Below are 12,975 nucleotides of genomic sequence, written 5' to 3'. Positions count from 1 at the left end.
GGGCCAGCCAGTGCAGAATATAGAGAAATACAATTGTATTTTTTTTATGTGTACTGTATGTCTGTAAAAACCAGTTCATTCTCATGTGCATCACATACATGACACAAGGCAAAAATGTGGTGCTTGGTTGCATAGTCTTTTTTTTAATCTCTTCAGATGCTTCTGACAGCACTTTTAGTGCCAAATGTTGGGATTCTGGGTGTCCCAAGTACTTAATCATATCTCTTATGTACATTTTCATTAACTGGTTTACTATGATCAACAGATTAGAAATGAAATAATAGTCTCTTTAATTAGAAATCAAAGTAAATGATGTAAATACTAGCAGGCATGCAAAGCTGTGAATGATTTAAATCTCTTAGATCATTAATTTGGCAACCTAACATTAATTGGCTTTAATTGGTACTTGAGTATAGGATTATCTATATATCTGTATGTTTATACATAGATTCTGTGTTTTACTACTTTTAATGCTAACAGAATTAATTCAGATATACTTTCAGTCTGACTTCATCCACTATGTTTTGAGGAAGGTGTTCTTTCTCTTAAAAAATATTTTGCATCCCTGCCTTATGCATTTTAGCTACAACCAGAGTCCCAAGACAGCTGTGTATCTCATTTTATTAGAATCATTTTATTAAAATCATCTGACAATGATTTTCTTTTTCTTGAGCCAACAAGGCCTGAAAGAACCTTTTGATTTATTAGATGTTGGATTTATTAGATTTATTAGATGTTGGATTTATTAGATTTATCTAATAGATTTATTAGATAGATAATTATTTTAAACATTAAGGTTCAATAGAAAATGTACACTTACAATTAATACTGTTCCAATATCATAATTATCCCTTTCATCTATTGTGAGCTTGGTTCCATACCAGAAGCCGATGGCATAACATCCATACATCAAAAACTGGGATAAACCAGTTGAAAAATTGGTGGTGATAGTCTTTTTTGTTCCAATAGACCGAGCCTCTTCTAGGTTTTTATCATACCTGATAACAGATCCAGCATGTTAGACTTAGAACAGTTTTATGATATGTATTTCCCATAAGCAAAGATTTGTACCTTTTTAATAATTCCTTCAAAAATATTCACTTCCTGGGGCTATTGAAATCTCACTGATGTTTCCTTGGATCTTTCTTTTTTAACAATATATTTCCCTGAGAAAAGCAGGGACATTTTATCCAGGTTCCACTGAAGAAATTGATGTTACACATTGGTTGAAATTTGGTACAAATTACAGGAACAAGCCACATCACATTATGAACCTTAATGTCAGGTAAGTGCATTTCATCTCCAGAATTTTCTTGAAAATCTTTATATTGCATGGTAATTTAAACACTAGGAGACAGTTTTATGTATTAACTGTATAAACAAGAGGGGATACATAATCCAAGTTGCCATCCTGATTCTGAGAACTATTGGCTACATTAATCTAAATAGGTGAAGTATATTTGTATACTACATTGGAGCATTGCTTTTATTCTTGATCTTTTTTGCTTCTGTTTGGCTTTTGGAAATAGAGAGGAGAAAAAATTATATACAATTTCTCATGTCCAAGAATAATTATTTATAGAAGGATCAAAGAAGCTTGGTGACTGGAAATGTAAGGTTTGGAAAAGGCTTAATGTGAGCGTACCTGCTTTTGATCCTTTGATCCTGTTCTAGCTCATAAAGATCTGGGGAAAATTGCAGAAGCACTACTATTTAACATAGGTAACATTAACATAAAATTGAATCTCAGATAAACGGATTGGTATCTTGGCATAAGTCACTGCCCCGTGAGTATTTAAATGTCATCTTACCTTGCTATAGCTTTCTTCTGTCCATTGAAAGCAATAACTGTCCTGATGGCTGACAAAATTTCTTCTGCCACAGACCCTGCCTTGGCATAAGCCAGCAGCTCCTTTGCAGTCAATACTGATAGTATCTGGTTAAAAAAAAACAATTAAATTCAATTTCTAGAATTCTATTCTATTCTATTCTATTCATGATTTCAACAGTATAATCATTTTACGTAGCTTTTCCTGTCTATTTCCCTCTAAATATGTTGGAAAATACTGCCATTCTTCTTAGGCAGGATGAGCACTGGTCCTTACTGTTGGAAAGACATTGGAAGAGCATCAGACTGGAGAAACTGATTTTATGTAATCTAATAGAAAAACTGAAGAGGGTTTATCTGTTTTATTTATCAACGTGTATATAAAATTTATAAGCCACCCATTTCATAAAGGCTCTCTTTCTAAAGCTGATTTTAGCTGTTTTTGTTTTAATTTGTAACATTGTACAAATAAATTATAGCTGAACCAGAACACAATGCTTTGTGTGGGAGGAGGAAGATTTGCCAATAGAATATGTCTGACTTTTGGGCTGCACCAGCTACTATTATGTTTCTGTATGCAATTTAGAATACTGTTATCATATTTAAAGTCCTTCTTTGTTTGAATCTGGATATCTATGGACCACTCAAGTCCTATCCTGTAGGACTGGGTTACCCAATCTTGGCAACTTTAAGACTTGTGGATTTCAAGTTATGCTAGCTTAAGAATTCTGGGAGTTGAAATCCATCTGTCTAAAAGTTGCCAAGGTTAGGAAACCCTTTTCTAAGATCTGCAAGAGAATGTTCCCTTCATGTCCTTATTTTAGGAAATATCCTTTAGGGAGTTCTGAAGGTCCAGCCTTCCTAACCTTGGGACAATTTAAAGAAGGCTATTTTAAAACCAGGTTGAAATACAAATATACTTTTGTGCATAATGATAGTTGTACCCACATTTTTTCCTTGCGATATATATTTTCATTTATAATTTTTTTTAAACAAAAGAAGAAAAACAATATTGTCTCCATGGTCTAAAATAAGAGGAAATAGGCTCAAATCCTAAGGAAAATTATTCAAATTGATTAGCAGTAGAACTTAGACTTATATACTGCTTCACAGTGCTTTAAAGCTCTCCCTAAGTGGCTTCAAAGACAGAATATTGCCTCCAACAATCTGGATCCTCATTTTACCCACATCGGAAAGATGGAAGGCTTAATTAACTTTGGTCTGATGGGAGATGAACGGGTGGCAGTTGGCAGAATTAGCCTATAACCCCCCATCCCAAGTTAATTGAATGTTGGATGGAGGAGGAATTGTGTTGGCAGAACCTAACTGACAGTAAAATAAATTGTTTTAAAGGATTGTAGTTTTTGCTTCACTAGAAATGTTTCAGCGTAGGATGGTATTGTTCATTTGAAAATTTGCAGTAGTGAATTTTCTACATTAGGAAAGAATTGTGCAGCTCTGTTATGCTAATATGTGTATTCCCAGAAACTTACATATGACCATATGCCCCCGGAAACAGCAATAAGAGGAGTAACAGACAATATCACCAGGGTCAGTTTCCATCCATATACAAATCCTATTATAACTCCCATCAGAAATGTTGAAAATTCTTGGATTATTAAACCAATCTTGTCTCCAATACCTTTGTGAACGGTGTTAATATCCCTGCAATGTAAACAGAAGATGAAAAGTTACTGTCAATTACCTTTATTCACATATTTTTAAAAATCAGCATACATAAATGTCAAATGTAGCTGTTTACATTTTTATGAGTTATTTCAGATGATAGTTGAATTTCCATTGTATATAATTGGCAGTTCCAGAAACCTAGTTTGAAAAATTTGTTTTTTGCACTGCAAGTCAAACAAAATGTGCCTTGGTAAATATACTCAGGGAATAATTGCGGCAGATTCCAAGGTTGAAAAATTGTCCAGAATTAAATTTTCACACATGCATGGGGAGATGGAGGGGGGATAACAGGAGGCTGTACCCCCCATGCCCCGTTTTTTCTCCCAGGAGGCTGCAGGGAGGTCTATTAGGTCCAAAATGGGGCACAGCGAGTGCAGCGAGCTCATGTGGGGGGAAGCATGGGCACTGTTCCCTCTAAGGTGCGTGGCTGCGCGGCCGCGCACATGGCAAGAAACCCCCGCGCAGCAGTTTCTAACTGCCGCGCAGAGATTTCTACCAAAGCAAACGTGGGGAAGTCCTTTGCAGGCAGCTAGAACTGGCCGCCCACAAAGGACCTCCCCAGACTTGTTTTGATGAGCCGTCCATGGCAGTGGTGCCTCTCCCTCCACGCGGAGCACCTGAGCTGGCCCCCGCGTTATCCCTCCCCCTTCCTCCTCTGCCGTGCTTTTGAGGCCGTGGGAGCTAGTAGGAAAGCTGCGGAGGTGGAGGCGGCGGCAGGGGTAACCCAGAGCCCAGCTGAGGTGCTCCGAGTGGAGGGGGAGGCACCATGGCCGCTGCCATGGACGGGTGCGCCAGCGGGAGCTTTGCCGGCTTCACCGGCAAAGAAGGAGAAGAAACAAGAGGACTGGCGGCTTTGCAATGCAACCCCCTGGTTCCGCCGGCCACAGATTGATTCGGCGTAAGCGGGGGCCGAACACATGCTGCACCGACTTTGCGCCGTGTCTTTGCTGTGAGGCGGAGTAATTCAACACCCCCCCAAAGAACATGTGTTTGTGTGTGTGTGTGTGTGTGTGTGTGTGTGATTCCGCTTGATGAGATGGTGGTAGAAAAAGTATACGAATTGCGAATTGGATCAAAATTGATGGCCAAAGGAGTGGAGGGAAGGAAGGAAGGAAGGAAGGAAGCTCTGCCCCCTGTGAAAAAAACTGAAGATGGAGCAGTGAATGAATAAACCATAAAAGCAACAAACAGTTAATGCGTAAGTAAGCTGAGGAGCAAGTTCTCAACTAAGGAAGCAATATAAGAAAGAAATATAAAAAGCTCAATATGCCAAAACACATATTTTAGTCTTCATTTAATTACTTGTATTGTAGTCTGATGTAACATCTTTTTAAAGTTAACGTTAGTTAGAAAAGATAGGGTACAAAACTTAAATAATAAAAAAATTGTACATTCATTTTGAAAAATAAATGCAATACTTGATTAATTTCATATCTTTATTTAAAATAGTTTTGGCATGGCATATGATTTTATTGACTCAGTTGGGAATGATGTGGATGTTTATCTGATTCTGAGGTATATATATTCTTAAGTAACATAACATATAGCATATTGTCCAAACTTGCTAGACTATTTAATTGATCTTACTACTTTAAAGGGGGAGAGTATTGTGTTTGAGTGGCACTTTTCATGCCTGGCATTCTTCAGGCTGAAATCTCACTCACAATCGGCGCTTGAAGCTTGGAATGTTGCGCAAATGTCCAGCAGACGTGATAGCATTGAAACTGTTGTTCTCTTAGGTGCTCAGGCATGAAACTATGCAGCTCAAACACTATACTTTTCTGCTTACAGAAGAAACAGAGGAAACATTGAGCATGGGGTGTCATGCATGCATGCATATAGGGGTGGGGTGGGGTGTTTGCAAGTTCTATTATAAGCATCCTTCTGAAAATTATGTTCTAAGGCTGGAAAACATTTAAAAACAAATAAGTAAATATAACTAGTGAATGTGGCTAATTGATGATATGGAAATACAAGTAAAGCAACCATGGAAATTGGTCCTCTTTTGTTCTATAGCAGTGACTGACTTCCCCAAATTTCACATTTTAAAAAAATCCTCCTTACTCTGTTAGTCTCGTATTCAATGTTCCAATTGGTGTGGTATCAAACCAGGCCATTTCTTGGTGAAGAACAGCAAAAAAGAATTTATCCCGTATCCTTGATGTTTGTCTTGCAGAAGCAGTCACAAAGGCCCAGATTTCAACAAAACTACAGAGCAGTACAGCAAAGCCAACTCCAACAAAGTAGTATGCATGACTGTGGAACAAATGAAGAGTCAATAAATTTGTCATTTATGTTTTTCTACTTTTTCAGCCCCCAAATATAGCTCCCAATTTAAAAATGTAAAGTTTATTATTATGGACAAAGAAGGGGAAATAGAAACTGATTTGCACACTCATAGAAAGTTAAAAAGCATGCAAACAATCAATACAGTCAATCAATGACTATTATATAACAAAAGGACAATATTAAACTGCTATACAGCATCAGCACTTAGATTTATATACTGCTTCACAGTTCTTTACAGTCTTCTCTAAGTGGTTTACAGAGTCAGCATATTGTCCCCAACAATTTGTGTCCTCATTTTACCTCAGATGGAAGGCTTGAGCCCCTAAGAATCAAAATGCCAAACTTCTAGCAGCTGGCAGTTAGCAGAAGTAGCCTGCAGTACTGCATTCTAACCACTGCACCACCAGGCTTATTATATTTATAATAGAATAGTAAATTCAATGTAATTCAATATCAGATGTTAACCATAAAATTGAATATGTTATAATTTGTCAGTTATTAATAAGAAGAGGAAAAAAGCTGTATAGGTACATACTTATTCATTTGATTTTCTATATCTGAAGCAGCCTGAGGACATGCTGAGTTATTCATTTCTGCATTTCCTATAAGGAAGATTATAACAACAGTAGTATTAGAAGATAATTTATAGATATTAAACACCAATACAGTCCAATTATTTTTATGTCTTTTTTTTCTTCAAAAGGATTTGAAGGATTTTCTCCTTGAGGAGAAAAAAAAAACATTTAGCTTCTCATTCAAGAAGCTTCATCAGTTCTGATAAAGGGGTGGTGGTGGTGAAAGGATAGGTACTGACAGTTGAGACTAGATGGCAGGTAGTGGGTGGAAGGACAGGTTTTCATAGGATGGAGTGGGAGATGGAAGGATTGTATTTCTTTGCTGTTATCTGGTCATTAGCACTCTCAGACCTGTTAAGATCACTTGAGGGTTTATTTGTACCTTCAGGAATACCTGGGTGCAATTAGTTGTGGAATCTTCTTGGAATTGCTGCAAGGGCTGGTTATTAAACTGGAGATAAGTGATATTTTATTCCTCCCCTTCTAAAGAAGGAGATGTGTTCAATTCCAACATAGATGAATTATTTTACCCCTATTTTAAAGTGCTAACAACCATTTGCCTGTAAATAAATACAATCCTTCCATTACCCTCCCATCCTGTCAGAATCTATCCTTCCATCCAGGTATGGGTTCCTGCAGTCACTACCAGTTTACTTGTGGCCGTGCACGCACAGAAGCAAAAACCAAGATGGCAGGGCCTACAATGCCACCCAGAGAATCGGTTCAGAGGTGTGGCAGGCCTGGGATACTGCCAGTTCCAGTGACTCAGGTCACCAAACCACTACCGGTTTGGCAGACCCGGTCTGAACCGGTAAGAACCCACCACTGCTTCCATTCCCCAGCCATCAGAACTGATGAAGCTTCTTGGATGAATAGCAAAATGTTTTATTGTTCTTCCTCAAGGAAAAAAAACCCACCAGTCCAGTTGCCTTTGGAAAGGGAAAAAATACCTTTGAGACAACTATGACTTGGATAGAATAGAATAGGATAACAGAGTTGGAAGAGACCTTGGGGGCCTTCTAGTCCAACCCCCTGCCTAGGTTGATTGAGACTCTCTACAGAAATATAGTTAAAGTCCTATGTCCAAGAAAAATAGTATTTATTTCTTAAAGATAAATTGTTACTTTCTAGATTCGATCCCAAAATCAAGCAATACCAGATTGCAAATTGACTGTATAATAACAAAAATCCCAGATTCTTGAGCATTATATAGATATATTTACATCAGGATTTTTTCCTTGTATTGCCAAAAACAGAAAAGGGATTGCCATTGCTTTCCTTTAGGATGCTTTTTCCAGTCTGACTCATAGCTTTCAAATTTAATAATAATTTCTTATCCTGAACTTGGTCTAACTTTACCAGGATTTTCTGTGGTCAATTCAATATGGCCATCTATCAAAGTGGATATACTATCATTTTAATTCAGTTATAGTGGCAAAGAGTGCACCATTGGGGGGACTCTTTGCCACTATAACTGGCAAAGTTATAGTTTGCCAGAAACTATATGGAGAAATATCTATCTATGCAATCCCTAAGAGTCAAAAATGATTTTAGGGTACCTAAACACTAATTTCTTATATTAAATTCTGAATATGTGGGGCAATGTTTTTCTTGCTACATTTCAACAATTTTTCATTAGTGTTCAGAGTCTTCTTTTTCCAGCTTACTTCTATGTCAATGGATTCACATCCTACACTAAACATTTAATAAGCTACAATTGGCTGGTTTAGTGCTATAATTCAATATATTATCACTTAGTGTGATACTTACCTGTAGACACATTTAAACTAGTATTCACAAAGCTGTTTGTCACCTGGCCAAAGATAATGATGATAATTGGTTGTCCAGTTCCTGCTGCAACAGCTGCGATGGATCCCACAATTATTAAAATAGTATCTAGAGCATCTGCAAAACTAAACTAAATGGATACAGAATTTAAATGAAATTGTGACAGAAGGTTCCATTTTGCTTTATAGACAAGATTGTCTCATTGATGGCAGTTATCTGTCTAAGTCCTACTTCATGTTGTATACAACTTATATTTTGGAAGCCATATTACAAAAAATTAGGGTAAATGTTTATCTTTTACCTCTAAGTTCAGCTGGATTCTGGTCCGGGCCATCTTGTTTCCATATTTGCCAACCAGTAATTGAATAATTTGTAACAGATTTATATGATAATAACACAGAAGCATTTACACATAATTTTTACTGGAAGATTTAATGTATATGCTCAATATCAAACATTTACCAACTGTCATTGCATTGTTAGGCAATTTGGTTCTGATATTCCACATAACTTCTTCCCTACCCCATTTTATTTTAAAAGAACCTTTAGATTAAAAAGAGGGAAATAGGCAAGTTACAGTGAAGCTAGGTTAAACATGTATATATTTAACTGATCTGTTCCACTATTTAAAAATAAATAAATAAAAGAGAACTCATATCATTAGGATTACAAACTAACCAGTTCAAAAAATCCAACCATCTGCTTTTCTTTCTTCGAGGTTTCATTGTTCTTTCTAGAAAGGTTTGGATAGGAGAGTAAGTCAACTGAAACAATTCCTAGCAAATTAAATGTGCAAGTGCTTAAATTAAACTTACATTTTCTTATTTTTTAAACCACCCTCTTGTGTAGAAGTTTCATCCAGTTGGAAAGCAGGATTGTCACAGCCATTGCTTGAAATTTCTAATGGGAAAGCAGATTACATTTAACATCCTACAAATATATCTATCTACCTATACAAAAATAAAACTGCAAAAGTTACTGTAAAGGTGTAGAATTGGCATGCTTATGAAGCAAACCTGTAAATCAGGGGTGAAATCCAGCAGGTTCTGACAGATTCTGGAGAACTGGTAGCAGAAAATTTGAGTAGTTTGGACAACTGGCATAAACTACCTCTGGCTGGCCCCAGGGTGGAGTGGGAATGGGGATTTTGCAATATCCTTCCTCCAGGAATGGGTTGAGAATGGAAATTTTGCAATATCCTTCTCCTGCCATGCCCACAGAACTGGTAGTAAAACATTTTGAATTTCATCATTGTTGTAAATGCCATTAAGAAATTAAGCATGGATTAAAAGTGGATTGTTATACAGCAGTAATTAGTAGAGCAAAACTAACTGGGTTTCTTCTATTAAATATATCCATCATTATAAAATTTTCACATAAAACTTTAAAGATATTTATGCAGAGTAGGAAATTGTTCATATATAAGGCAAAAAGATAGAATTCCTGGCTATTTCATTTAACATCTATTGAATATGAATGCAAATTAGAGCTAAATAAAATGCTTTAATCTCAAATTTGAATGTTTCTATTTCCTAAAGTGTAAACTATAGGCTAAAGACCCAATAATATAAAGCACAGCTATTAAAACATAACATTAATATGTTAATGGATATGAGCTAATATGATATCTGGGATTATTCTTTATCAAAAGTTTCTTAGGATAAATTTCAAAGGACTCCTATCCCACAGGTCAAAGTTATGAACATTATCTTACTATTGTAGTACTCTGCTCCAAAAGGGGAAACCCAATTTTTTCAGGTATAGGAAAGATCATTGTAATTTGTGAAATTTCTAACTCCAAAAGACATAGTAGTTTTCTCAAATAATGATCAGTTATAATATAATGATATATTTACTATGCATAGCCTAGAAAATGATATGTGAATATAAATAATTAGAAATATCAGATTTACCAGGTATAGAAACATCATTTACTGTGTAACTTCTAGAATGTTCCTTCATTGATTTGTTCTCTGGCCCAATTTCAGTTGAGGAACCAATCAGTTTCAAAAACAAAATCTACATCAAAAGAAATTATGTTTCAGAAATAATATCCTCATTTTAAAGTTCATATCAAACACTTATTATTTTTCTTAATGTTGAAATTTAATGAAAATATCCTCTCACAATCCAGATACTGAAAAGTTTTGAAACCAACAATTCAACTACTCCTTGTCATACAGTATTTCCCTTCATAAAATAGGGATTAAAATGTATATCTTCTTCAGCATAATCTCAAGGTTTTCCAGAAATTCATTTTACCAAGGTTTATGTCATCTTTATCTTGAGACAAGGAAACTCAAATTTTATACTCCATTCTGATTTGCATGTAGTTCTATATACTCCATATTTTTGTCTCAGCAAAACATCATTTGATTATTTTACTTAAACTTTGAACATAGATTTCCTCATCTGGGTAGGATGAACTGGCAACCTAAGACTCCCAAGCTTGTAAAAACATTTTCTCTTTGGTGCTCCTTTTGCTTGTAATTTCTGGAAATTGATAGGCCAATTTCCTGCCAGTTTGAGAGTGGAGACAGTTTAAAAGTAGTGTAAATTTCCAGAAATACAAATTTCAATTAAAATAATAACATAGAAAAACCTCAAACGTTTCCCCATTTGTCCTCAATCTCTAAAATATTGACCATTTGTGATTTATAGTGATCATCTATTTTTTAGCATAAAGTTAGGGATACCATAAACAACAGTGACTTTAGAATATCAGGCTTGGAAAACATTTAAACATTTGTTTAATTAGTTTGTTAATAAATATATTTAGATAATTTGTGTGAAAAGAAGAAAGCCTCCTAAATATTCTTCAGACAAGATATTTCTGTGAATATTTTTCCTAATAGCCAAGATAGCCAAATCCTTAACCAGTCATATGGTTTTCCCCAAGTAATAGCAGAACGTTCTCCTACTATTTGTTCTTACCCACATTATGTTTCTATAGAAGGAAGACATGCCTTGTTGAAAACTAATGGTTTGCTAAGGAATTTGCTTCCCCCAAAGCTCTATAATTTAATTGATTGATCACTTAATTTAATATATATATAAATAGGCCAGATTCTTATAAGAAAACATCATCTTTGGAGATTCTACTAAACTCCCCATCTACTTTCCAGGTTAGTCTTCTCTTTCTGTCCACTTCCTGTTCAATGTTTAATGTCAAAGTTCAACTGAAATCTAAATGCAGATAACACCAGGCACCCTATTACACATAGTCTCAACCAGTACTATACCAGCTCAGGGGTTAATTTGGAACTTGAGAAGATTCAAAGTATCTTTTGCATAGCTGCAGCCCTAGTTTTTGCTGTTTCTTTTGAGGCAAATGAGAATGAAGCTTCTTTTAAGATACTAGTTTTTTAAACACCCTTTTCTAGCTATAAGACGTAATACATATGAATCAGAGGTGGTATTCAACAGGTTCTGACCAGATCTGGAAAACTGGTAGTGGAAATTTTGAGCAGTTCAGAGAACTGGTAAATACCATCTCTGATTGGCTCTGCCCCCATCTATTCTCTGCCTCCCGAGTCTCAATTGGTTGGGAATGAATAGGGATTTTGCAGTAACCTTCCCCTGGAGTGGGGTGGGAATAGAGATTTTACAGTATCCTTCCCCTGTCATGTCCATCATACCATGCCCACCAAACCACGCCACACCCACCAAGTCATGCCCACAGAACTGGCAGTAAAATATTTTGAATTCTACCACTATGAATATACATTATATCTTAACTTGAAAGATATATATGCTTTTCCTTGGAAGTGGAAAATAGAATTCAAGCAGAACCTTCTTCCTCAAACATCAATATAAATATTATACCAGACAGATTACAATTGAGGCAAAATCCTTCTGTCTTCTTCAACAAATCTTAGTAATGACAGATAAGACTCTTCATCTTGAATTAAATCCTTGTTAGCCAAAGCCTGCTTTACTATTAAGTCAACAGAAACTTTGAAACATGATGAGTCACAGAAAGAATGAGAATTCAGTTTGGTTGATAGGTGATACTAGCTTAATGACTTGTCTCCTCTTCTTGCCCTGTTATTTCTTCTCATCCAAGATTTTTTTTTCCTACTACAGTACTTAAAATTACTGAATATAATTTCTCAGTTAACATAATGAAAATAGCATATTGAAACAAAAGTATTAATGTTCCATACACATATTGGTTAATAAATTTATAAGAAAAACCAGATAAATGTCATATGAATTTATAAGGCTGTTTTCCAATTCCAAAACCTGCTTATTCCAGTATCTTCTTTCACACAAAGCAAATCAAGTATCACAGGAAATCTTATGAGGAGATACTTATGAACACAGTATGTTTCCCCCCCCCCCATTTATCTTATTGGCTGGACCTGCTAGAAGCTGAGATCGCACAACTTTTAAGGGTTATTCTTACTCTTCCTTCCAACTTTCTTTTTATGCATTTTTCATCAATAATGTTACCACTTAAAATACTGGCATTAGCTAAGTAGTACCATACGCATGGCTTCAATCCACAAACTGCAATCCACATCTGTTGGATAAAGTCTCTGATCACATCCAGCTCATTCTTGGAAAGATGAGAGTTATAGTTCAAAATTCTGAAGGTCATATGTCAAGAAGATTTTGCTAAAGCATCTCAGTTAAAATGTAACTTTTTGGGGGACAGCTCTTTTAATTGTAGCAAGAAATTGAGAATTGAGGTCTATGAAAGGCCAATACATTTATTGACACATGTGTTCAGAAATTCATGAAATATAAACTACTGTATTTTTTGGTATAAGACAAACCTTTTTTCCTCAAAAGAGAGGCTGA

The 12,975-nt window shown here is 35.7% G+C and overlaps 1 protein-coding gene across 1 annotated transcript in view; it reads right to left on the bottom strand.

The window, feature by feature from the left end:
• The window catches only part of ABCB5 (ATP binding cassette subfamily B member 5), a 45,826-nt gene extending 35,668 nt beyond the window's left edge, over positions 1-10,158 (bottom strand). The window contains exons 1-9 of the mRNA XM_087712772.1: positions 10,083-10,158; positions 8,987-9,069; positions 8,848-8,910; positions 8,152-8,299; positions 6,342-6,408; positions 5,582-5,773; positions 3,322-3,493; positions 1,812-1,936; positions 821-998 (exon numbers count right to left, since the gene is read on the bottom strand). Coding sequence (XP_087568898.1) covers positions 821-998; positions 1,812-1,936; positions 3,322-3,493; positions 5,582-5,773; positions 6,342-6,408; positions 8,152-8,299; positions 8,848-8,910; positions 8,987-9,069; positions 10,083-10,131 — 1,077 coding nt within the window. The 5' untranslated portion in view covers positions 10,132-10,158. The remainder of the gene's footprint in view (positions 1-820; positions 999-1,811; positions 1,937-3,321; positions 3,494-5,581; positions 5,774-6,341; positions 6,409-8,151; positions 8,300-8,847; positions 8,911-8,986; positions 9,070-10,082) is intronic.
• Positions 10,159-12,975: the final 2,817 nt, after the last annotated feature.

Source organism: Thamnophis sirtalis, unplaced genomic scaffold (assembly GCF_051295495.1).
Source record: "Thamnophis sirtalis isolate CommonGarterSnake01/CBP01778 unplaced genomic scaffold, rThaSir2_p1.2 scaffold_4, whole genome shotgun sequence".
NCBI classification, from domain to species: Eukaryota; Metazoa; Chordata; class Lepidosauria; order Squamata; family Natricidae; genus Thamnophis; species Thamnophis sirtalis.
This window is presented reverse-complemented; position numbering and strand designations above follow the sequence as displayed.